General features: G+C 47.6%; 3 protein-coding genes across 3 annotated transcripts; 2 read left to right on the top strand and 1 right to left on the bottom strand.

Annotated features, from left to right (window-relative positions):
- Positions 1-8,769: 8,769 nt before the first annotated feature.
- LOC135372171 (myb/SANT-like DNA-binding domain-containing protein 1) lies at positions 8,770-11,874 on the top strand. The gene is made up of 3 exons (XM_064605857.1): positions 8,770-8,981; positions 9,557-9,698; positions 11,485-11,874. Exons 1-3 carry the CDS (start codon positions 8,770-8,772, stop codon positions 11,872-11,874), a joined length of 744 nt encoding a protein of 247 aa, XP_064461927.1.
- A 99-nt stretch (positions 11,875-11,973) lies between these two features.
- LOC135372170 (uncharacterized) lies at positions 11,974-13,518 on the bottom strand. The gene is made up of 2 exons (XM_064605856.1): positions 13,400-13,518; positions 11,974-12,565 (listed from the first exon to the last, which is right to left on the bottom strand). The coding sequence occupies exons 1-2, from the start codon at positions 13,516-13,518 to the stop codon at positions 11,974-11,976; spliced, it is 711 nt and encodes a 236-aa protein (XP_064461926.1).
- LOC135372169 (uncharacterized) lies at positions 13,517-18,826 on the top strand. Its single transcript, XM_064605855.1, has one exon. The coding sequence runs from the start codon at positions 13,517-13,519 to the stop codon at positions 18,824-18,826; it is 5,310 nt and encodes a 1,769-aa protein (XP_064461925.1).
- The last annotated feature ends 8,531 nt before the right edge of the window (positions 18,827-27,357 follow it).

Genomic DNA, 27,357 nt, shown 5'->3' with positions numbered 1-27,357 from the left:
AAGCATTACTTCTCAATTCGGCATATTTTTTACGTATAAATATTTTGAAGATTGCCGGAACATGGACGGTGCTGCCAACAAACGGCGAAAAAGAGCAACTTGGGTTTCGGGTCCAGGGCTCCCAGAGATTGGTCAACCCTTCTCACGTGAGGGTTCATTTTGTAGAGAACAAAGTTGACGCACATTATCTTACAGCTAAACGCCATTTTAAAAATGACGCTCACTTCCACAGTTTCTACATTGATGAAGCATTAATAAAGCATTCAGCTACTTCGCCGCTACGAGCTACGATCCGCCGCGCCATCTGCAAGGCCGTCTGTGTGTTATCGGGTTTATTGTCTACTTCGTGGGTGGTCGTGTTGGTAGCGCGAAGCAGAAAGTGGAAGTGAATGACATGTCTGTGGCTGCTGTGTCACGTATTACAGAGACCTACATATGCCTGGTGTAGTTTTGGAGTTCGGGGATGCAAAAATCATCTTCCTTCATCTTCGATGAGAGCGTGTTCTAGCACAAGATTCCTCAGGACAGTGCACGAAAACGAATGTAGTTTGAAGCACTCGGCTATTAGATACAGCAGTCGCGTCGTGTGTGTTGAGCTCATTTTGCTGCCGATGACTACGAAGATGCCGTAGAAGGCGAATTGCGAAGACGTCCGAAGCAAAGTGCCGTTCAGTAACCAATGATTTTGCTTCACCGAGGTGACGAGTTCAACACAACGTCTTAGGTGTGTACAGGTACAGGTGTACAGGTGTGTATAAATTATAATATAGCGATGACGTATTCTATTTAACTTATGTTATCCTAATAGTCCCGCGCTGAACATTGTCAACATCAACAAATTTAATTTTAGGGGCCTTCTAGTGTTGAAGTGTCGCGTAGACTGCTTCGTGTGTGCGTGATCCAGGCACTCAAGTTGACATGGCAGAAATAGCTGAAAACAGGTATGCAAAGTCCGCAGATGGAAGCACTAGATCATTTACGTGTTGCAGGCTTTGTGACATTTTTGGGGTCTTTGGACAGGTGCAGAACATTAGTATGACGTCAACAGTAGGAGAAGAAACCGATGAGAACTACTAGATTCTTTGAAGGGTAGAGGAGTACTTACTGTTGAGGTAGACTAAGGAATGCTAATTAATTTCTAGAGGTGCATCCTCTACACTTGAATTCCCAGTGAAACAGTGAAAGTTCATTGTCTTTCAAGCCCCACTACTGGAATTTTTCAAAGTGTGTCACAGCTGCAGTGAGCCATGCAAGGTTACCACATCATATTGGTCCTAAATTTGCGGAGTTCCCCTATCTCGGACACAACTGTCATTTCCCTTTATTGCTCTCCTGATCCTACCTTCTCAGAGATTAATATGGTTCTCCATGCATTGCATTGGCACTGTCTTTTTCTACTCATGCTTTCAGTTTCTTGTTGTGTTGAATAAATCTTCAATTGAGAGTTTGCAGCTATCACGCTTGTCTGTACTGTGTTTGCCCCTCATCTATATTTTAATAATAATAATTGGGTGTTTACGTCGCGAGACAACTGAGATCATGAGCGACGCCACAGAGGTCGGTCTGTGGATTGCTTTTGCCCACCAGAGGGTTCCTTAACGTGCGATGAAAGCTCATCACACGGCACCCCGTTCATCTATATTCATGTGCTATAATGGTATAGCACATCAACATGCCAACAACCTACTAACAACAACCAAAAAACCTTGCCTAGACCTACTTTTGGATGGAAACTACATGTGGTGTCATCCACATATATAAAATTTTAGTCGACGTAGATTTGCTGTTTTTGTACAACTTTCATTGTACATTTCTCTTGTCTCACTTAGCACATGTGAAGAAAAGTTCTCATCTTCATCAAGATGACAACTATGGCCTTAGTAGCTAATGCGCCAGAAAAACCCAAATCAAATCAAATCATCAAGGTGACAGGTCATTGTTGGATCTATCTGCAGCATTGTTCCTGTAATCTTTTCATCAACACAGAATACAAAAGTGCGCAAATGGTAAAATATAACTTCCTTGTTAAAAGGGAAAGACAAAACTGTTTATACTTCTCTTGTTTATTTTGTTGCAGGTTTTACAACTCTATCAAGCATGTCAAAACATTAGAGTGCAGGAAGTCCTGCTCTGTTTCCTAAATCCCTGGACAATAAAAAAAAAGAAGGCTATAGTTTGAGTTGTGACAAAATATTGCTTCTGCTCTTACAATATATTTCAATGAAATGTTACGATGTGTTTGTCGTGCACACTAAAGCCAGTTTCAATTTGCAGGGCTGTCAAAAGTACTTTACAAAAGTACATCTCAATTACAGGAACAGAGAACTTACACAATAAATTATTTAGCCATTTGGAGTATTATTGCCCACACCAATGCTGCATGGTTAACTTTGAACCCAGCTTAAGGGTTGCAATACTTGAAGTCAGCCCTGAAGTCCTTCTTTACGAACGTTAGTTGGTGATATGATAATGAATGAGTTACAGGTACTCCTTTTAGCAAAACAGAGCTAATTAAGTGTTACATCCCAATCTCGGTTCAAATATTAATTGGCATTTGGAAATCTGGTCAATAAGAAGCATATCAAAAGGTCATGAAGACATAGTTCAGCTGAGTGACACTGATGAAAATTATCCTTATTTACTCCTCATATATACAAGACATGAGTATAATCTACAAATACAGATATGTCCCCAGGTTACTTAACCCTCCAGGAACAAACTAATAATTATAATATGCTGTGACTGCGAAAGAAAAGCAATGACAAAAACTTGCAGCAAGCAAGAAATGAAAATTTGCTGACATCAATATATACAGATGAAAGATGTTCAATATGCCTAGGGTATGTGGTTTTCGGCATTTGCCGAAAAATGCCGAAAAACACCGAACGAATGATTTTTTAAAAACTCGGAATATTCCGAAAAAATCCGAATATGCAGTACCAGGTCAGCTACCATCAATTGAATGGGCAAGCGAAAGCTCCTTTGAAAGCACCTGGCTATTCCCTACGCACGCTCAGGCGATAGCGTATAGAAGCACTAAAACTCACTGTTGTCTTCGGACGGTGCCCTTGTTTCTTTATGCTTCAGCGCTTATAGAAGGATGACCTGGTTGTCACATCTGTTATCGCGAGGGAATGTTCCGAATTCCCAAACGTATCCAATAGCCGATCACGGACTCCCTAGCCTTCTAGTTCGACTTTGTACTCTTTGACCTCTTCTGGCTACACCTCTCCAATAACGACTTAGACTCACCTTTGTTTCCGTTTCTGAGGCCCGTTAAGAGGGCATACCAGCGTCTCCGTCCCGTTCCGTCCCAACTATGGCACAGTTTTTATGCTTTTTCTCAGTAACCACTACGCAGATTTTGACGCGGGTGGTTTCATCATAAAGAGGAAGACGAGATGAAGAGAATTATGCTACTAGATTTATCATACATGTCGTATGTATTTTACAGTGACTTCACAAATGCGAAAAAAATACAAAATATTTCTCCTCCCTCTCTGAACAGGTTTTTATTAAACTTCTATAGCCATTTCGAAAAAAAGCTTTGCATTTACTTTCTCTGGAAATATTTCAGCAATCGATAGACATCAAATTTATATGTCTACCACTTTCCGTTTTTATAAAAAAGCATGAAATGTGAGTACGGATAAATACCGTCTCAAAGCCCCGTAAACTGCGTCATTCTGTGTCGCCCTCTAGCCGTGGCACAGGAAAAACCGCGCGGAACATTTTGACCGTATTCATCCGCCGACCATGCGGCGCGCACGCGCACCGTAGTGCTCCCTCTCTTCTCTTTACTTTCATGGACATCTGACTTAGGGCATGGCCTTGGAGACGAGAACAATAGCTTACTTAGCAGTTGGTAAAGATATTATCGTCAGCCAGCATTGTCGGGGGTGGGGGGGGGGGTGACGTTGGGTAGACGAGCCAGCATTGTCGCGGCCCGTGTAAGAGACCACCGAGACCAATAAACCTATTCTTTTGTCGGTGCGCTTATAGAGAAGTGAGATGAGTTTATTAGCTTCACATGAAAACGTCAATTTGCTCGATTTTGCCGTTTCGGGTTTGTGCTTACTCAGTGAACTGTCTCATAAGGCTGACGAGAATCTCTCATATTTACGGTTAGTGCAAGGCTGACTTCATAAACATTCCAGTAACGTTCAACAGGACTGCCCTGTAATGTTCGTCATGTTGAAACAGCCAGCAAGCCGATTACACACAGATAAATGTTTCTTAGGATAACGGCACTTAGAACCGCAACTTTATTTGTTGCTTCTCTTTCTTTCTTTTATTGGTCGATTTATTTTTATTTTTATCTTTAGTATTTTCTTTCTTTTTTTTTTCGTGAACGCTCCACGTGAACGAATAATAAAAATCGATCAAGCGGCCGCTGCACAATTATTTCCGCCCACGCAATGAGCAACAGCCTTTTCCTGAACCCAAATTCACGTTCGCGAAGCAAGGAAAACCAACGACAACCAACGACAGCGACGGGGGAGGGGGATATATTTATTAGACGAAAAGGAAAAAGAAAACCAGGCTAAAGGTCAGCCAAACGGGACGTCGGCTTGCTATTCCGGAAATACATCAATAAATAAATAAATAAAATTAAGAAATAAGAGATAAATGAAACGGACGCGACGGAACAGCACGTTAGTTAGTTCATTATTAGGTTACTAAAAGTTCGGTGTTTGCATTTTCATGTTCAGGTTAGTCTAAGTGGGCTTTGGCAGTTTCCGCGCAGAAATAGCCAGATAACATTTATTTACACTAGTTTATTTTTCAACGGGGACTTCGACCACGTTATTTTGAGTTACGGCCAATTTTTCGATACGGGTTCCCTGGGTTTTCCATCTTTCGACAATCCTTGCTAGTTGCACGTTGGATGACCCAAAACCTATACCCGTCTGTCTTTGCACGGCGAACAAAGGGAGGCCTTCTGAGGAGGATAAGGAAAAGCTCCGGGTCACTGGGGATTCTCCGGTGAACTAGTGCCTACGCTGAACGAAAGGTCTGGTGTAATGTGGAGTACCCTGTGAAAGCCAAGGAGTGTCTAAAAATAGAGCACTGAAGTTTCCGGGTAATAATCAGCGCAATTATGAGACGGAAATCGTGCTCCGAGACCTCGTCGCACGTCAAGTTCCTTTCATTTTATCTTGTTCATTTATACATAAAGATGGAGTTCAAGGAGTTTTAGGAGCTTCCTCGTCCTTTTTTCTTTTTCCTTTTTTTTAATAGCTGTTGCGATAAGAAAGATCGCGTCGACACAGGAGGGAGAGAGCAAGCGCCACCGTGGATGACGCGCACTACTGGACATGTCCATGGCACGGTAAAGCACACGTGGCAGGAAGAGGTCGATGAGGGCGAAGTCGTTGAAGCCGTGGACGGGCGCTGGAGTCGTCTGGGGTGCCGCAACCGGCACGGGTGCGAGAGCTCGTATGGTCCCAGGAAGTGAGGCTGCATCAGCTGTGTTGACTGCCGAGACGCCGGCTGCAGCGTGCCGTGGCGTCGGCTGCCGCGACTGCCGAAACCGGCAAGGAAGCACGTTGCTCAGTTATCGCGGCCAGCAGCGGATGCGAGTCGAGATGTGAAAATGAAGCGGTGGGTCGTCAGCGTGCCGGAAGCCATGGACAACGCAGGTCGGTCCCTGGAAGCAGTGAAGCGATGGTCGGTGGGCAGATGCGATGATCAGTGAGCGGTCGGGTCGTTGCAGGTCGGTCGGTCATGGACAGAAGCGGTCGGCGTGTCGGGCGGGGGGTGAAGAGCGGTCGTGATGTGGTCGTGATTAACCGAGTAGTGGCGGCGGCTTCCAGGGGCAGCGTACCGTAGTGCTCGTCGACGGTGTCGTCAGAAATTTGGGATGGTGAACGGCCGAATTGCGCCGAACTTGATGTTCATCGTTCGGGTCACCAAATGTAGAGGAGGTTGAGTTCCTCTACATGAGTCCCGACCGGCGATGATGGTATGCCACAGAGAGGTGATGACGGTGCAGGCAGGTGCTCCAGGCGCGTGGCCATCTTCGTTGTTGTCCACGGCCCGCTACACACACCACTCAAGTTAGCCATAGGGACGTTGCCCGGGCGCCGAGTACCAATGGGGAATGGCGACTCGGGTATACACTCTACCACTACCACCCGGCATCCTGGAGGCTTCACCTTGCCTCGGTCTTCCCATTCGGGTGCTCAGCATTCGTGGGTCAGCTACTCCCACTGAGTCGTTTACTTCCCAGTTGCCCCTTTAGCCGCCAAAGGCGTTGCTCGGGTCCTACCACGAGGAGGCGGGGTTGGGGAGCCAGGGCAGACCGTTTCCGACGCTCACGGAGACCTCTGACCTATGACGAGCAGACCTGACTCCTGACTGACTTGACTCCTGAGAGGACCCGAGGACCCAAATTATTCTTACCCCGCAAGCCCCGACCCGAAAGCAGATTATTCTTACTTCCGCCCATCACTTGTTTTTGAATGGATTGTATTACAAAAACATGGTAGGACCGATTCTTGGTCGTCCTTTGTGTGATTGGGCTATGCTTGTACGGCTGTGAAGGACCCACTCGCAGTATAGAACCACTGGGGCCTCCTCCGGCCTCTTTCCCGAATTTGATTGTCTCGGCAGTGTTACGCCAGAAAGCAGATTATTCTTACTTCCGCGTATCACTCGTTTTTTGATGGATTATATTACAAAAACATGGTGGGACCGATTCTTGGGCCTGCCTTGTGTGATTGGGCGAGGAACCTTTTATTGTATGCAAAACAATGCAACAACAAAAACTTGCTCTCTTTACATGGGAGATTGACCATTACCTATGGTTGCTGGTGCCCCGCATAAACGAAAAGAAGCACTTTATTGAACCCAGGGCCACCAGGAGACACAAATGCGCTATCTTGCCCTTAGCTAGTCCTACGCTCCTCAAGAAGTCCACTGCTCCTGCTTCTAGGCACCCACGATCATTTAAAGTCACTGGCTTATGTTGCATCAACACAGTCGGTGATATCCTGGATCTTGCTGTCGAAAGCCGCTGCCTGGTACTTTCTTATCTTGTCCGCCGAGAAGGATGCCACTGACCGGTTGGCCCCTCTCAGTTGAACGTCGGTGACCAGGGCTGTACCTTGCGTGCCGATTACGACGTCTGGACAGTAGACCTCATTGCCCAGCAGCACCCGTGGCTCTCGCAGAACCAGCATCCCAAGACTAGTGGCTGCCTGTTGCACGTGGTTGACAGCCGCACCATGATGGGCGATGCGTAGTCCGTGGGTCCTAGGGCACGCCTGGATCACGTGCGCTAGTGTCTCCGCCGAAAGGGAGCCCGCCGAACATCACGTCTTCTTATTGCGGCTCCTCGCGCACCGCACCCGAGTTGGAAGGGCGTGGATTCTGTGCTTAATCAGGTCAACCCATTCGGTGGACGTCAGGAACCTTCGTGGGCTGTACAGCCAGGGTGGCGGAGGACACCCGGCTGCCTCTTTCAGCCCTTTTCCGTCCGTTGTCCCTAGAAGCCGGAGACGCCAGTGAACCTGCTGGCCCACCTTCGTGATGAGGTCTGAGCCCCCCTGGTTTAGGTACCTTTGCAGCCTGACAACCTCTCTCTCATGCCACGGTGTGGTGGTCAGTGCCTGCAGAAACTGGTCCTGCTGTTGATGGGCCAAACGGGCGACCCGGTCCAACCGCATCCTCGGCACAGCTAGGACATAGCATGGCACTCCAAGACCTCCGTCCTTGACACTTGTGTAAAAAAGCGTTTGGAACATCATGCGGTAAATGCAAAAAACACCCGGACACACTTTCTGACATCTGTGTCACACTTCTGAAGCATACCGATGTCCGGCTTCGCACGGGTCCAAACGTAAACATAGCACGGCGACAAATAATAAATCAAAAGTACAAACTTTTGGTGCGGCTTTAGCGGTGATAAGCTCAATGCCTCAAGCTGTGAAGCCGCAGACACTCTGTCTGCATAAACGTTTCCAAAAGCATCTAATACTACACCGAGGTAAGACAACTTGTCATTGACTGGGAGAGCAGGCAGAGGATCCTGACCGACAAAGTACCTTTGAGGGGTTATCGTAACAAGTTTCTTGCATCTTGATGGCACCAGTGTCCGAGTTGCACATTTAGCACCATGAATGTGCAACCCGTGCGTACACGCAAACAGAGTGAACATGTGTAAGACGTGCTGCAGCCCCTGAGAGGTTACCGCAAGTAGCACAACATCAGCCGGGAACGCCAAAGCGCCTAGACGCGTACCATTAATGTTTGGACTAAAATGGCGACCCAAAGAGGTAAAAAATTCATCGATGATTAAGTTAAAAAGTAACGGAGAAACAGGGTCACCCTGCCTTGCGCCCTTATACCCCTGTCACACGGACTAATTTAGTGTCACTTTCAACGAGTGTCACTTGCAGTTAGTGTCATTCGTGTGCTGTCAGACGACATCGTTTAGTGACATTCGGTAGAACGTGCACTTACGATTTAGTGAGTTTCTCAAACTCACTTCACTTGGTTTCGGCGTTCCAAGTGCGTAGCCTCGCCGGCAGGCTTTGGCGCACAGGTGAAAAATACTGAAGAAATCAAAGGGTCATTGCGATTATAACATTTCTGCACGAGTATTTTCACTTGTGCGTTTATTTTTTATAAGCACGGTGTAACATTCTGCCGAAACAACACGTAGTTACTCTCGTTAACAGCGTGTGAAAAGCTACGCGCTGTGTGGTTGCCGTGGTTGCGCTCGGGAGGCCATATTTGCAATATTTGTTTTCTGCTAGTGCTGCGATGGCAGAATTAAAAAAAGATCGAACGTCCTGGACAGAGCAAGAGACTTTTGCTCTGATCAGGACGTGGGAAGACCATTTGGCGGACCTGCGACGTACAAAAAGGAATGCAAAGGTGTACGCCGACATCGCGGACGCCCTACAAGCCCAGGATGTCTCCAAGTCAGTCAAGGAGGTCAAAAAAAAGATAGAGAACCTCGCGAACAAGTACAGGTGAGTGACACAAAAGTTTTATAATTAAGTTTACTGCATATACGTACTTACAACACGTTAATACAACGTTGTGTGTTGTGTAGTAACTGCTGGAATTGGAGAATCTGAAGGCTCCGAGCGATGGACGGCATTCGTCATCCCACCAGTCGCCGTAGTGCTTCGCTACTCTGCTGCCTAGCATTTGGTAAATGTGTGTATGCGTGTGTGTGTGTGAGAGGGAGAGAGAGAGAGAAACCGAGCAGAGTGATCTTTGCCCCAAGCTGTATGCAGTCCTCGGTAAGTAGCCTGTAAATGAGGTTCATTGTTTGTTTATTAAAAGAACAGGCATATCATGATGAAATACTATTGTCAAGAGGCAAGGGGTCAATAGTAGATGCTGAGGTATAAGATTACGACAGTGGGAAGAGTGGAAACAACAAGCACAGTGCTTTGTCTTGAAAGGTTTTTCGTTCTCGATAGCGTAAAACATTTGATATGAGAAGCAGGTAGCTCATTCCACAGTATTGCTTTTCCATATTAGCATGTCGAATTATGCTTGTTGAATTAAGGGTGTGTTAAAACATGATTTCTCGCAGGTCTCTGTGTCGAACAAGAACAACTGGCTCGGGGAGCATCACCTGGAAGTTTTATTGGGACCTGCACAGATTTTTGGGGACGCTGTCGGCAAATGATATCAGCCTGACAGAAGAGTCTGTTGCTGTGCCCTCTCCAGAGCAGGTGAGCTTGGCTCTCGAACTGAAGTGGTCTATAGCGCCAAAGTGAAGTTGGAAAGGGAGCCCCAGAAACTCCAAACATCTGACTCCAGACATAGCAGAAGCATTGAACTTTTGTATATGAACATATCAGACACAACCTGTTGGGCGCACATCGAGAGTAGTGGCGACAACATGATGGTAACACAGGACAGAAAACAGCATAGCAGTACTTTAAACTAGGGATGTGCCAATCGAATCCGCCAATACTCAAATCCTAGTCAGGGACTGGAGATTCGCGAATCCAAATCCCGGTGCCTAAAACGGCGAATCGAGTCTTTAGAATCCACCAGCCGCGTTTGTATGTTCAGCGACTTAATGTTAGCGTTGCAGCACTATCATTATATCAATGTGTCTGCTGTATTTCGAAGGATGCGTAGAGCCAACAGTGTGATTCTCTTGCAAGAGCAATGTGGCACCTGGTAGATTGGGGAAACGTCGCAGCTTAGAAATGTGACCTCTAGGCAACGTCTGCAACATTGCAGCAACATCGAAACAAACATTTCTGCAATGTTGCACGTTCTGCATGCAGCATTTCTGAGGCACTTGCTCCGAGTGCGCCAGAGCACAATGACTGCACGATCTTGTTCTATCTGTAATTCCAACCAATAAACAGAGAATGGAATCTTCGGAACTTCCCGTGACGTTCACCCGCCATTTATCAACTTGTTTTTGACGACGTGTTCAAATATTGTGGCAATGTTTCATGTACAAATGGAATGTCACCACAATGCCTCGGGTGCAATGTCGGTGCAGCATTTTGAATGAACGAATTTTTGAAATGTTGGTGCAGCATTTTGAACATTACGAATATGTTGCTCAGGCATTGTTTCACGTGCTGCAGTGACGGAACATTACAGTTAGTGTGACCATTATGGGAAGAATTAATTCAGACTGAGAGAGAGGCATTCTGGGACAACACCGCAGACGCACTATGGGAGATGACTATTGACAAAAGGATCGAGACGAGGACAACATAATGTCAAAGAAAATTAATCTGACTGAGAACTTGAAATTCGTTGCAATCCATTCTTACGCACATGTGAATGCGCGCTGATCCTCGATATGGCGTTCTTCCATAGCATGGGTGTTGTCAATGTTGTTGCAACTTAACGAAGCTGGTCGTTAGCAATGTCACATCAGCATTGCGATTTCACATTTTTCCAATGTTGCTTCAGTAAGGTCGTTGCAGCATAACGAAAGCGGCCATTAGAAACATAGCATCAATATTGCATGGCACTACTGGTGCAATGTCACTGCTACAATTTGTGCTGACTGGGTGGGTATGTCTTCTCCCGAAATTTGCTTTTCTGGATTTCTCGAAATTCTGGATTCGTGCCATCCCTACTTTAAACCTTTACTATGTGAAATACAAGAAGAGGAAGCATACTTGCTCGAGATGGCACTGCAATCAAATATGACACATACACTTGTTCACCCGGTAGAAAGTGCGGCTGCTGTTCATCTGTCCTGTCTCCTCTGATGAGGAATGTAGGGAAAATATGGAGAGACGGGATCCTGCTCAATCAAACTTTGGAATAGACACCTATATGTTTTGATGTCACCACAGCCGATAATGCCACGTCCCAACGTGCCATTTATTTATGTGTCTGTATGTTATCTCTGTACCCCGTATGTATTGCCATAATGCCTTTAAGGGTCTTTTTAAATGAAATGAAACCAACATGTTGTTCATCACTTTGTGCTCCCTTTTGTGAATGTCTGATTTTAATGGCTACACATAACTGCAGCTCTTCCTGGATATGGTGGGGGCATCAGGGTCAAAGGACGGCCTGGAGGACGACGATGTGGCACCGGTGGCTGCAGCATCAGCAGAGGAGCCATCACAGTGCTCCTCTGGCTCACCAGAGCTCTGTGGTGGCAACAGTCCATCACGTGCCACACCCCCTCCTCCTCAGAAGACGAGGAAGAAGCGCCAGGCAGCACAGAGCACGCTCCTGGCGCAGCTGCTTGAGGAGCAAAGGCAGCTCAGGTACGCCCTTGAGCAGTCTAGGGCGAAAGAATTGGAGCTCAGCGAGCGGCAGCTAGCTATTCGGGAGCGGCAGCTGGAGCTCCAAGAACGTGCTGCCCAAAGGGAGGAAGCACTTATAAACGTGCTTACTGAAGCTTTACAAAAATGAGATAAACAATGAAATTTAAAAAAAAGCTTTAGCATGCAACTTGTGTCATATATTTAACCTTGAGCTCGCAAGAGCTCACATTACCACAGTCATATTGTCCTAGTGTTCTTTCCTGTGTGGAGCATTCTTCCAGATGTACTTTGTTAGTGCACCCCTCACTTGATCACCTCTACTGCTGCACACGTCCGTGTTGTGCGAAGGCTGGCCGTACTGGCCGTCGACAATCTGTGCCTCTTGCAGCCACTGTTGCTCTACACTGTCTTTCAGAGCTTCACAAATATTGTTCAATGTGCAAGCAGCACGGATAGCACGTTTTGCTGTTGGAATTCGGCATTCCATGCGCTTCATTATAAATCGAAAACGTGCTTTCAGTCCAAATGCGTTTTCAACAATGCGTCTTGTTTTTGACAGATTGTAATTGAATGCTGCCTCGGGCGTGTCCTTCGATGCATTCGCAAATGGCTTCATCAAATTTGCAGTGAGTGGGAATGCCTGGCCACACAGTATTATCGGTGCGACGCTGGTTTCCTCAATGATAGTCACTGGTGAACGGAAATGATCACCATTAACCAGAGCACACAATCTGGAGCGCCCATACACATGCGCATCGTGGCACCTCCCAGGGCTTCCCAGGTTGATGTACCTGAACCGATAGTGGTGATCCACTAACGCAAGGAGTATGATGCTGTACCTGCACGAAAAAAAAAAGAGAGAGATTATGCGTTTAATGGCAATGGAAAAAAGAGCAGAGATTGATTGATTGATTGATTTTATTTATTTTATAACTATAAAACTGAGATAAAACTGCATGTATATTGATTCGATAGGACGAGTAACAGTCAATTTGAAATGAGTCTGGGATGAAAAAAAAAAAACACTCTTACAGGGGTTGGGACAGTTTCATAAACGTGACTCTACACCATGGTCCCATTGTCCTGCATGCCAAGACACTGAGGAAAAAATTATTATTCTTCTATGTAGGGAATTGTCTCAGAACAAGAGCCATCAATATTTCGAACAGAGACTGTTCAGTTTCCTCACTGGCAGCAGCTCGGGCTGCGATGTCAGAGCAGCATAAGTGAGTTTCGGCATCCGCGATGCCAATTTTCTCTGCTTCTATTATCCTCTTCGCCATGAAACTTTCAGTGCTGCTTCACGTCGATGCAACGAACAGTCCTTTGTATTTATCTGGGATAACTTGTCGCAACCCTTTTAACTTCAAAGTCTTACAATTTACACACTGCTACACTTTAATCATTCGTTTTGTGCTGTAATCCTAGTATGTGATTGTATAGTTTCAATCAGCCCTACATAGTAATTATCTGTGCACTCTACACACAGAGATGTGGTATTACAACACTAGATTGATAAAGAAAGGTGCTTACCACCCCTGTTGCGGATTAAAGGAGGTCGAGGCGGGTCTCGTGGTCACGGGGCTAGATTCGCCATTTTGCTTTTCGGTTTTTTGGTTCATTAAACCTTTTCCTCTCGGAAGCAGAGCGGGCGCCTCGTTCTTCCCTCACACATTTCTGGTGCCGAAACCCGGGAAGGTAGGCCGCCTGTTCCTTCGCTTTCCCTTCGACTTGCCATGGAACGCTTGAGGCGCACAAGAGGGGGACTACGTGCACACTTGACGCGCACCATGACACGGCTCTCCGACCTGCTGGGGCAGCAGGACTCGTCCGTCGAAGAGGTTGAAGCTGCGTTGGACTATTTGGTGGCAAAACGGCAATCGCTCTACGACCTCGATAGCAGCATCGCCCAGGAAACCCCCGAAGATCAGCTGGGAGCGGAACTTGACAGTGCGCTCCAGTACGAGGAAGGTCTCGAGGGAATGATCACAAGGGCACGTCGTAGGCTTCGCCAGCAGCAGAATGTTGCACCTTTGGATCAACAGCGTCCTGCGGGGCAAAAATCCGTCGCTCTCCCTAAGCTTCAGATACCCAAGTTTTCGGGAAAATTACAGGAATGGCAACAATTCTGGCAGCATTTTGATGCCACCATCCACTCCAACCAAGCACTGGCTCCGGTCGAGAAGTTTAAGTACTTGGTCTCCTACCTCACTGACGACGCGAAGCGATCCATCGAAAGCATCAGGATCAGCGGCGACAACTACGACTCTGCGGTCACTCTGCTCACACACAGGTACGGTAGACCGGAACTCCTTACGGCGGAGCACATCGACCATTTGCTTGCTCTTCGTCCCATCTCGAATTCCCAAAACATTCCCCAGCTCCGACGTCTTCATGACGATGTGACCATTCGAATGGCAGCTTTGGATTCTTTGGGGGTAACTAAGGATAAATATGCGGTTATCATGTACCGCGTCATCACACGATGCTTGCCCGAAAACCTCTGTGTCCTTTTTCATCAACGGAGAAGGGATACAGCCGCAGTACCTCAACCCCAAGGCAACAATGAAAGCACTGGGATAGACAAGGCCGCCGAGGATCTTCAGGCGCTGCTATCATTTCTTCAGGTGCAGGTGGAGACTCGGGAAGAGGTGTTGCTCACTCGGGCAGTTTCGCCAGCGTCGGCTGCTCGCAGCAAGAGTCCTAACGAGCCGGTTCGGCTTCCTACGGCCGCTGCCCTAGCCGCTGCAAACGCCGCACCTCCGAAGCGGACTGCTGACGCACGTTCAACACCCTGTCCCTTGTGTCATTCGCCGGACCATCCGCTGCAGTCCTGCACGGCGGTTTTACCGGCAGCCGATATGCGCCATCGTTTGTCTAGAGCGGGAAGATGTTTCAGGTGCGGCAAATCCGGACATTTTTCACGGGTTTGCCGATCTGCGGCTGGGTTGTCTTGTGCGAAGTGCCACGGACATCACCTTTCCATATTGTGTGACATTCAAAGACGCCCGGAGGCTCAGCATTGTTCGACCACTCTCCCCGCGACTGCAGACATGGAGGCACCGCGCGAAGTGTTGGACGACGTCGTCTCACAGACTGTCATGTCTTCATCACCCTCGAACGTGCATGCAAAATCTGGAATGGCACGCCTTCAGACAGTCTCGGTTTGGGCAGAAGGACCTGCATGCAAGAAGCGAATTCGGCTGCTTCTTGACACGGGTAGTCAACAAACGTTTATACGTCGCGATCTGTTGAAGGAGCTAGGGTGCCAAATCACTGGTGAGGAGGACCTCTCCGTGTTCTCTTTCGCACGTACGCGCCACCCCAGAAGATTCCACTGCGAACGGGTGCAAGTCCGCCTCGAAGCCATCTCGGATCCGCGGTCGTGCATCGAGCTTGAAGCCCTCGGCATTTCTGAACTATGCCGCGTGTCTACGCCAGCCTTGGACGACGTAACCATGAGCCTTCTCTCGCTGCGAGGCCTCGAAGTGGCTGATACGAGCTGCACCACGGACATCGCTCTGCTGGTGGGTTCCGATTACTATTGGAAGCTGGTCACCGGCCGAGTGGTACGTCTCCCTGGCGATCTTGTTGCGGTGGAGACCATCTTCGGATGGGTCGTTCAGGGAGTCCAGCGGTCACCCAGTCGAACGCTGTCTACCGTGGTATCAGTCCTCTCCCTTTCCTGCGAGGAACAAGAATTCTTCGACCACATGGACCCTTCGGAAGCATGGCGATTGGATGCCCTTGGCATAAGCGATCCGGTTCCTGATCCCGACGATGACTTTGCGGCCGCCTACTTTACAAGCCATGTACGCCAATGTGACGGTTGCTACGTCGTCCCGCTAATGGTTAAACCAGAACTAGGGCTCCCTGCCTGCGCCAATAACAGGAATACGGCTCTACAGCGCCTCCTCTCGCAACTACGTCGGTTTCGTTTCGACCCAGAATTGCTGGCTCAGTATGACAAGGTCATACGTGAGTATTTTGACGAAGGTCATGCTGAGAAGGTAATGGGGATCACCAGCCGCCAAGAAAACGTTTATTACATGCCCCATCACGCGGTTGTGCGACAAGAGGCGATCACCACGAAACTCCGCGTTGTATTTGATGCGTCGTCCCACTTGCCAGGTCAGCAATCGTTGAACACTCTCCTGATGAAAGGGCCGAAGCTAAACGCAGATCTGCTCCATCTTCTGTTGCAGTTCCGCTGCAGCTCCACGGTTTTAACCGCCGACATCAGGAAGGCATACCTGCAAATCATCATTCGCCCCGAAGACAGAGATTTTCTTCGCTTTCTGTGGGTAAAGGATGTACGGCAGGCATCCAACGACAGCAATCTCGAACTTGTCGAGTGGCGGATGACTAGAGTCCCTTTCGGAGCTACTTCGAGTCCATTTCTGCTAGCAGCAACGCTACAACACCACTTTGAGGTAGTTTGCTCGGATTATCCCAACACCGTATCCCGCATCCGGACGGGGTTTTATGTCGACGATCTGGTCGTCGGCTGCACGTCAGACGGTGATGCGTTGCAGGTATACCAAGAAACGGTAGAAATACTGAAATCCGCTGGAATGGATATTCGCAAGTGGACCTCAAACTCTCCGGTTCTGCGGGAGAGATTTCTCATGGACGGCACGTCCTATGACAATGCCTCCGACGGCGACCCCATCGTCAAGGTTCTCGGCCTATATTGGGATCGCAGCACGGACGGTCTTCTTCTCAACACGACTCGAGCAGCAGACTTCGCCGTCGCACACCCTGCCACGAAGCGCACCGTCTTGAAAGCATTTTCACTTGTGTATGACCCCTTGGGGTACATCGCACCTGTCATTATATCTGCGAGAATTCTGTTTCAAGACCTGTGGCGCAATGGCCTATCGTGGGACCAACCAGTTAGCGAATCAGACAACGCAATCTGGGAGAAGTGGAAGGTCAGCCTGGGAGAATTGAACCTGCTCAGACTCCCGCGCTGCGCTCTCCCTGAAGATAACTCACCCGTCGATGTGCACTGTTTCGCAGATGCCAGTCCGAAAGCCTATGGCACTGCCATACACTTGCGGAGTCTTTCTCCCAACGGCTCTCTTCTGGTCCATTTGCTCATAGCACGGGCTCGTCTGGCACCATTAAAACAGGTGTCGTTGCCTCGTCTCGAGCTCCTCGCCTGCCTCCTGGCTACACGTCTCTACCGTCACGTTTCCGCGCTGAAGACTCTCAGTCAAGTGCCAGTACATTTTTGGACAGATTCCACCAGCGCTCTTCAGTGGATTCATGGATCTGGCAGCAAAACCCAGCAATTTGTTCAGTCTCGAATAACCGAAATCCTGTCTTCATCGCGCGTTGATCAATGGTTCCACTGCAGCGGTAGTGACAACCCCGCGGATTTGCTCACTCGGGGCGTATCCGCTACCACTCTGAAGTGCTGCAGATTGTGGTGGACAGGTCCCGGCTGGCTCTCATCGTCGTTTGGCACCTTCGTGAGTACAGAAAACCAGCTTTGCCAACCAGGGATTCGATTAACCGATGACAGAGCCTCTCCAGCAAGTGAATGTCCAGCTGTGGTCAAACATGCCTCCGTTTTGGCAGTCGTCGCAATTGAAGAATGGATGGAGATCACGGACTACGGGACGTTATCCAGGCTCCTTCGGGTCACCGCCTGGATGCTGAGATTTGCGAACAACGCTAGATCTGCGAGACCATCCGTGTCTGGTCCACTCACACTTGAGGAAATCACGCATGTTGAGAACTTTTGGATCCGTCGCGTGCAGGCTGAGGCTTTCCCCCATGAGGTTGCCGCTCTCAGCAAAGGAAACGTCGTCAAACCGTCATCGTCCCTACATGCGTTCCAACCGTTTTTGGACGCCAACGGCATCATGCGCGTCGGCGGCCGTCTTCATCAACTGAACGTGGTCGACGCCATAAAGCACCCCATTCTTCTGCCATCGAAGCATCACTTTACGCATCTCGTAATACTCGACGCTCACCGACAAGCCCTGCACGCCGGAGTACAAGATACTATCACCCAAGTCAGGAACCGATTTTGGGTCCTCCGGGCACGCCAGACGGTTCGTCGCGTCCTACACTCCTGCCTCAGCTGCCGCCGGCAGCGCGCCGAACTCGCTAGGGTTCCAACGGCCCCCCTCCCCCGCGAGAGAATCACAGAGGCCAACCCCTTCTCGGTAGTTGGTCTGGATTTCGCAAGACCGCTGTTCATCACGAACGCCGCATCAGGAAAAGCATACATCGTCCTTTTCTCGTGTGGCGTCACCCGAGCCATCCACCTAGAGCTCGCATCTTCTATGAACGCTGTAGACTTTCTACTGGCCTTCCGTCGCTTCGTTTCAAGACGTGGTGTGCCCACCCTGGTCTATTCAGACAACGCCCGAACGTTTCACAAGTGCGCAGCCATCTTGTCTGCGCCCACCACAGCTGAAGTACAAGATTTTGCAACTCAGCACCGTATACAGTGGCGGTTCATCGTCGAGCGAGCACCTTGGTGGGGCGGATGGTGGGAACGCCTCATCGGCACCGTGAAGGCTGCTCTAAGGCGATGTCTCGGTAGAAGCCGCCTTACTTTCGAGCAACTAACTACAGCCCTATGCGAGGTGGAAGCTCTCGTAAATTCCCGCCCATTAACCCACGTCGCATCTGATGTCGAGGAACTCGTACCCCTCACGCCAAGCCACTTTCTGATAGGCAAACGAGCCATCTCTCTACCGGGCGAACACGCTGCCATCTCACAGCCTGACGCGGAGGACCTCCGGCACAACTTCAGAGAAATGCTGAAGGCGAAGGAACTCTTCTGGAAGCGCTGGAGATACGAGTACCTTCTGCAGCTGAGGTCTGCCCACGTGACTGCGTCTCCTACCCAAAGTCGTTTCAAGAAAGGGGATGTGGTGGTGCTTCAGGAAGATAATGTTCGTCCCCCTTTTTGGAAGCTCGGACGCATAGCGAAGCTGATACGAGGGAGAGATGGGTTAGTGCGGGCATGCTCAGTACGTCTCGCAAGCGGCACTACCATAACCCGTCCAGTTCAAAGGCTTTGCCGTTTGGAAGCAGACGTCTCGTCACCCGCGGCCGGGGATGATGTTGCGGATTAAAGGAGGTCGAGGCGGGTCTCGTGGTCACGGGGCTAGATTCGCCATTTTGCTTTTCGGTTTTTTGGTTCATTAAACCTTTTCCTCTCGGAAGCAGAGCGGGCGCCTCGTTCTTCCCTCACAACCCCTTGTAGTTGTGGTAGTCAACTGCATGGAGCTTTGGGGGGGGGGGGGGGGAGACGGGAAAGTGGCAGCCGTCCAGCGCGCCGACAGCATGTGGAAAACCGCTGAGAGCAAAGAACTCTCGCATATGCGACGCCATTTCATCAGGGCGCACCATGCGTAGCCACTCGCTTTCGAGGTGCTCTATCACTGCGCCACAAAACTCCCTGAATATTGTGTTCACTGTTGATCGACCAACGCCGAATAGATGAGCAATTGTCCTGTCCTCTGCTGTCGAGCACAGCCTGTAGAGACCGACAGCAACACGTTTCTCGAGCGATATTGCTCGTCGCATGTTCGTATCTTCACGCTCGAGGCTTCGTAGAGATTGAAGAAGGTACCGGAATGTACTTGGTGACACACGCAGGGCCTGCTTGAAATGGAAGTCCCCCAAATGCGGCAACGTGTCCTCGAACCACCTTTCGTTGCGTTCGAAGGCCCACCGTCTTCGATGCACTCTCGGAACGCAATCTGCGATCACGGCGGCTATTGTGAACATGTTGGCATGTAGCTGGTCCTCAATATGCCTTGAAATTCGTGCCCTTGCCTCTATGTCCATATCTAGGTCGAAATGCATTTCGTCACGCATTTCGTTATGCTGCCGCCTAGCTCGCAAGTACAGCAGCGCCGACACAAGATGTTTCTTGCGTTCATCATCCATTCTTGGAGGATCGTCGCACGTCGCAAACACGGTCGCCATGTTCGCATGTGGATTTTGGATCTGCTTCATACTTGTTCTGGCATGTGGTTCTTGGTCACAATTATTTATTTTTGACCAGGCTAGTAAATTTTTTCCATCGTTTCTACAGAGACAAAACTCGTCTCATGGCATAAATCATTGTGAATTGCTTCATGGATCGTCGAAGTTCCACCTCTTCTATCGTCATCGCTATCATCCCTTAGTGACACTTACTTATCTCGTGTAGCAAGCACGTAGTGAAAGTGAACTTCGCTCGGGTGAAGTGCACTTCACGAAAATGACACTAAATTAGTCCGTGTGACAGGGGTATGAGTCGGCCGTACTAGGCTTTCAACATTTGTCGTTTGCAGTACAGTGGAGCTACTCAGAAATTTTCTAGATAGTCAATGAAACAAGAATCAATCCCACGCGATCACAGCACTCGAAAAATTACACAGAATGAGACGCTATCTAACGCACGACGCATATCCATTGACGCTAGGACTAGTCCCTTACACTTCCTCCGGGCTTGCCTCATGACATACTTCGGCAGTCAAACATTCTCTAAAGTTCCAACTGTGGGTCCTTCTTTCTTTCTTTCTTTATTTCCGAAAGCACATTTACAGAAAAAAAATGGCTAAGAAGCAAGCGAGCTGGTGAAGATGATGCATAATGTAAAAACCCTGAGACTAGGGAACACGAAGGGACAGACACAAACAGGAAGTCTCAAAAAGAGACTTTGTGTTTGTGTCTGTCCCCTCGTGTTCCCTAGTCTCGGGGTTTTTACATTATGCAACATTTACAGAAGGTACACAGATCTATAACAGGACTGTGAGGCAAAGCCCTGTGTTACCCAGTTAAAAATTCTGATTGGGATCCAGTTAGATAATTTCCAATTGGTTCCAATTGGAAATGCCAAGTAGTGTTTTGGACTTCCAATTGGATATCATCCAATTGGGCTCCCAATTGGGCATAGTCTAATTGGTTGCCAATTGGACATAGCCCAAGTCTGCCATTGGACAATTGCCACATGCCAAATGGCCAACTTCCAATTGGTCAGGGTCCAGTTGGAAGCGTGCAGAGCTCCCACTCTGGCCCGATGCGGTACTTTGAAGAAGACAGAAAAAAATTCTCAGACAGTTGCCACATTACAGACAGACATTATTTAATAATATTTACAAACAGGGAAGTTATATATCCGTATTTACAGACAGATTTTCTACTCATATTTACACAGAGGCAGGTCATGTATTTACAGAGATACGGGGCACGGGCAGGCTTTAGCCGGATGCAGGAGTGATTTCTGAGCTGGAAAGCACCTTCCTTAAAGACAGGAGATGTACCGTTAGACCACGTCATTAGAGCAAAAAATTTCCGATATTCACCTTTTGTCGGCCTTTTCCAAATCGGCGATCTTGCTGCTGATAATTCGGTTTAGGCCCTTCATGGTGGAGGGGATCAAATGTTCCGGCATGCCATTTTTGAGGAGTCTCTGCCTGTAGAGGTCTGAAAGGAAATCTTTGTAAAAAACGATATTAATTAATATAACACCAACACATACCTCTAACCACCTGCAGTTTCTCTGGAGAGAGGGGGTCCTTCCTTGGCTTTGTGGGCTCTCGTGGATAATGCTTCCCTTTAGGAACAAACAAACAAGAGTATTGCATTTCGAAGGCATTTCACTATTATGATGGCAATGATAATGCAACAAAACTATGACAAAACTATGGCAAATATGATGATGGCAACAAAACTAATGCCAGGGAATGGGTTAAAGGCAGTAGAGATGCTGCGCACTGACACTGCGGCCCCTCAGTCAAAAGGATGTCACATTTTCTGAAAGATAAAACAAGTGGCCGTACTGTGGATCTGTTTGCTGCATCTGCGCAAAAGGTCAGAACGAAATACTGTGTACAAATGACACGATCAAAATTTTAGTAATGCTACCCCGTGTGCGATGCCTTTCCCAAGATGACCAGATGCATTTTAACCCCACATACACTTCTTTTCGAGTTTCCCTTTTTTCTCACAAAATGATTTACTACCCGTGGCGCCACCCGAGCAATAGTTTTAAAATGACCACAAAAAAACCATCTTTACCCACGACAATGTCTACCCACTTTACCCTACAGCTGTAATGGCAAAAACAAATGGCATTGTTGAGAACCTGATGTCACTAGAAGGGTATCTGTTTGATGCGTTATGAACATACCCTCAATAGACCACCCTTCAGCTTGGCAGGTCCCCACACTGCCAACACAAGATCTCGGACAAACTGGCTGTCCTTGACTTCGGCTTGAATATTGTGCCAGTCGCTTTTCCGCAAGTGCACTTCAGCTCCAAAGTCTACCTGTAGGACATAGGGGAACAGAATATGTGAAAGTTGCAACTGGCCAGCATGCGGTTGACCACCATGGGGTGAGATATGCAGAGATGAGGACGTGTTTCACAAAGGGTGGGGTTATGGTTCTTTGGAAATCTTCTGCTGCAATCCTCGGTACAGTAATGCTTACAGTATTCTCTGCTGGAGTACTCAGCGAAGATGCACTGCTTGCTGTTGGCCCCATGCTTGGTCCTGACGAGCTCAGACACCCTTCTGTGACCCTTTCATGGGTCATTTCATTCGCCCCAGAAGATCTGGGGTTTCCCAGTGCGACTGGAGCATCTAACGTCAAGAAATAATTGTAAGCACCAAACTGCTGGCACATGACTTGGAAATAATTACCTGTACATTGCCACCTCTACACAAGCATCGACTGGAGTACCCGATTCAGCCTTGGTATTCGGCGATTACTTCTTCTCTTTCTGCCAGCTTTCGCTTCAGGTGCTTCAGTTCATTTTTTAATTTTGCGTTCTCCGCTTCAACCAATACAGGGACAGAATCCTGCTGCGCGTTCTGCCTCTGCTGCACGTCCAGCTGATTTCGCTTATCGCTCAGCATGTCCAGTAGACTGCCTGATGTTGTTGGGGCTACTTGCTTCGTTTTCTGCTTCTGAAGCAAAAATGCAACCGGGTCAATGCAAATAGCAAGTGCACGAAGCCTTCTAATGATACCTTTTTGGGCAACTCCTGTTTTTCCGGCTCATCGATGTCGGAGTCGGTTTCAATTATTTTTGGGTTCCGTAGCCGTCCCTTCTTTAGTTTAGACTCCACGTCCGCCTGTGAAGCTGAGAGGAACAACAATTGTCAATGTCCGTACAAGTTTCCGAAGTATTCAAAACATCCTTGTCCACATGAAATGTACCGAAAACCTTTGTTTCGCAACATACTACTTACATCCTAGAAGCAGAATCCTAGCCTTGTAGTATGTAGCTTCTTCGTCACTGTCTTCGCCGTCTTCAGTCCATCTCACCACGTAGGTAGATCTCTCGCAGAAGTCTTTTGTTTTGCATTCGTGGGCCTAAAGTGCCTGATATCCAAGACTGGCACCACAGCAAAAACGCGGTCTTTCACATAACGGACGTACGCGTGGGTCACTTGGGCTGGTTGCGAACACGCCATAGATGAACAACATATGATGAAATGCAGGAACACGTGCAACAAGTAAACAGACAACAAAAACCTCGTGGAGCAGGTTTAGGAAGGTAACGATGATGATGATGGTGATGCCAATGCAGGTGACCCTCACGGCGGTGATTGTGGTTCTGAGAGTTTTATTTTCACAACAAATTCTCGCTTTAATAAGTTTAAATAAACTCTATTCAATTTCGTTTGATAATACAAGTCAACAAATGCGCTCCGAAAGCGCGTATATGTCTACCATGTCTACGTTGGCTACGCCACGTTGTCTCGGCTGACGCTTGCCCACATGAGCCTCAGTCCAAAACGAACAATCAGATAATTAGATCAGTTAATTACAATAAGACTAAGTAGACCACGCTGGGGTTAATGGGAAAGAAGCAAATGCAGTCAAAACATCGCAGCAGGACACTAGTATGATGTACAAAAATACATTTAACATTCCTCTTGAAGCAAGCGTCGCTTTTGCGCCAAAAACCTCCAATTATCATCATCTTGAAGCAAGCACGGCTAGCAGTAGAGCGTAGCTCGAATGGTAGTTCATTCCATACCTTGCTACCATAAGATGACATTGAACAGTAACCAAAGTTCGTACGTGCAGTGGGATAATAAAATATGTGCAGCTCGTACTTGAGAGAGTACTGAGTGACAACATTTTGCAACAAGAGGTCAAGTCTAGTGAATGGGGTGTAATAAAATGAATGCATAACAAGAGCAACTTTATACTTCAAAGGGTCGTAGACGTTATGTTTGGACAAGAGAAGGAATGCATATGATATGGCATCACGAGGACCGTAGTGAAGGATAGTCCACAAGGCCCGTTTCTGAGCTAACAAAAGTGGAAGGAGATGACCTGGATAGGTGAGTCCGTAAACTTCTAGAGCGTAGCTGATGTGAGAGTGAATAAGAGCGTGGTAGACAGTGAGCAGAGCATTGTGGGAAGAAGATTTCGCATTTTTGAAATAGCGTAGAGGCCAGAAACAATTTTACTTCTGACGCAGCTTATATTAGGGTCCCAGCTGAAGTTTTCGTGCAAGAGTATACCAAGAAACCGAACAGTGACTGTTCGAGTGAGCGCATGGTTATGAAATTTAAGTTGAAAGTTAGAGAAATCTGGCGTTTTTTGAGCAGGGAGAAAGACAACGCAGGATGTCTTTTCACTATTAGCAAGAAGTCTGTTCGCAGAGAGCCAGAGATGAAGCTTTACTAAAACCAGAAATGCCTTATGATAAAGTTCCGATAAACTTGGAGCATCAACAAAAATGTTAGTGTCATCGGCGTATAAGTAACAAGTGTTAGAAAGATAATCAGGCAAGTCATTAATGAACACTAAAAAAAGGAAAGGGCCAAGGAGCGAGCACTGAGACACACCCGTGTGTAAAGGCAAAGTAGAGGAAGTTGCTCCGGCGTTATATACGTACTGTGTCCCATTCTCACGGTAACTTTTTAAGAGTGAAAGGGAAATACCTGTAACTCCGTATCTCTCTAGCTTTCTGAATAAAATTTCGTGAGTTATTAGGTCGAAGGCTTTAGTTAAGTCTACAAAGATTACCGTGGTACCGTGGTACAAAGATTACCGGCAAAGATGCCGATAATGACTTTTCGCCGACCTAAGGACGCTTTTGAAACCATTTCTATACTTAGTGTAACGGTAGCGCAAATCTTGATTCTGTGGTTGTAGACGAACTCTCCGGTGTATATCATTCTCGTGTTTGATGCTATTAAGGATAGACTTCGTAATCCAAGGTTGCCTTATCGTTGACCGCCGGCTGTAGTTGATTTTTGAACAATGCCGCGAAGTGTGGAGATGAAGTATGTAAATTTATCCTGTGCGTTAGCAAAGGCATCCAAGTTCCACGACGTTTCCACAGGGAGTTTTTCGTCTGTCACGTAAATAAGAAATGTACAATTAGGAGAGGTATGGGGAGGAGAGGATGCAGTTGTACGTTTTGGAGATTTGCCACCAACATAAATCATTTCATGATCAGAGATGTCGCAAGAGACCACCCCGGACAACATCTGAGCTTCAGGCAAATTAGTGGTGACGTGGTCAATGGGAGTGCCGTCATGCGATATGCTAAATCGGGTGATTCTCGAAATGAGTTGGCTAAACCCGTGGGAAGAAATTATTTCGGTGTACATGATGGATGAATTGTTATGCTTAAGCATGTCGATATTGTAGGATGGTATTGGTATCCAAGTAGGATGGTATTGTATTTGGACGATGGTAGCTTATACAACAACAAACTGAGTTCGGGCAAGGAAATATTGAGTTCACAACTAGGAGAACGGTAGATAATACCAATAACGAGTGGCCGCTTTGAAAAACAGCAGACAGATGGTGGACAGTACGGGATTTCAATGAACAAAGAGTCAGTCATACGTGCATCAATATTCAGATTGTCTCTTACACAGTATGAGACATCACTCCGCACATAAAGGGCAACTCCACCGTAGGAATCAGGTCTATGACGGAATACAGAGTCGTAACCAGGTTGGAGGAGTGACTACTGGTGTTTACTAGCCCAAGTTTCGGAAAGAGCAGTGTATGACACTTGAGACTTCAGTAAATATATTACATTAGTGAGTTCATCCAGATGTTTTGACAAAGTACGTATGTTGACATGCACGGCAAAAGGGTCACAGGGTATAGCATTAGACAAACTGTCCAATGTAAGATAAGGCGTAAGGTATCAAAAGGAGGAAAAAAGAAAGAAAGGGAAGGGTTAATGGATGGAATCGAGGTCACGAATTCCGCAGTGACTCACAGCTCTGTGAGGTCATCAGACTTCCTAATCTGCTGTGATGGGCTGCCGTCAGCACGCCTAACGAATATACAACCATTGCGTACCCAGACAAACTGGTAGCCCTTAAATTTAGCAGTAGCGCGTGTCGCCTCCCTACTGCAAAATTCTGGCACGATCCTGCCAGTATAAGTTCATATCGTAATCTGGAACAAGGTATGATACACACCAGCGTACCTTCCATGCCGGAATACCTGCCATGTCGCCATGTCACGCCATACCGCAGGCATACCGCCTTACAGGCATACCATACTGGCGTACCTACTGTAAGGAAATACCTGCTACCCTCGCCCATGCACAAGAATAGAACAAAACCAACGTCACGTTTTCTAGTGTTTATTTCTTGCGGTTAATGTCGGAGAGCAGGTTTCTCAAGTGCCATGTCAGGTGCTGGTACCTTTCGTCATTGGAGACGTGGAAGTCTGGCTTGCGCTTGATGTACTTCCAGTAGGCATCTGAAACATTGAGCGGGATGGGTAATGTGTTGACAAATGAAGGTATGACAATAGTCACAGGAAAAACAGTAGCACACGGTAAACGCAGCATGCACAATGGCATATCACTATGGTCACTGAGAATATAGTCAGGTATGAATAGCAGAGCTTATCAATCACATACACACATTCTGGTTACCCAGCTACTTTCCATAATATCGTATTATGAGTGTAGTTCCTCTCAGCCATGCAAAATTGGTTAAGAAAACAGACTATTTTGTGCCACTGCATATAATTTGTGCACCTCTATTTTGACTAAAAAAATGCCAATAAAATAAAGAATTGCATAATTTGTCTAGTACTATTTTTGAATGGGGACATCTGTCCCCCACACCTCAGCAACTGCTGCGATTGTTTTTAGGTTGCCATGCGGTTTTCACAACAATGTCAGTTATTAGTGCTCTGACCAGGGCGGCGGAGGGGCGACAAGGGTACATTGTCCCTCTGATATTCCTACGGGGGCGCAAACTCGTCATTACCAGCAGGTGGAAAATGGCTGAAGTGGGCCAATTCAAAACATCTCAGGGACATGGGGGGCGCCAACCAGGGGCTTGTCCCCCTATTATTAAGTCGATCGGGTATCCAGCTTCCTTTAATCTGGCGATCTGAGTCGCAAAGCTGTTGGTTACAGTATGAACGCAACGTTTCCTCAAGCTCATGTGGAGTAGGGTTGTGGTCAGACCTATCTTAATCATGCGAGAGTGGTTAGACTTGAAGCCAAGGACGGACTTCCGTTTTTTTCTGAGAGTACGCCCAACACACACGTTCTTCTTCGTCCAACGCATAAGCCAAGAACCTCAGAAAAACGCCTGTACTCTCAGCCTGTACACATGAGAGTACAGGCGCACTCATAAAAAACAGAAGTTCATCCTTGGC

This window comes from Ornithodoros turicata, unplaced genomic scaffold, assembly GCF_037126465.1.
Source record: "Ornithodoros turicata isolate Travis unplaced genomic scaffold, ASM3712646v1 Chromosome13, whole genome shotgun sequence".
Taxonomy (NCBI): Eukaryota; Metazoa; Arthropoda; class Arachnida; order Ixodida; family Argasidae; genus Ornithodoros; species Ornithodoros turicata.
This window is presented reverse-complemented; position numbering and strand designations above follow the sequence as displayed.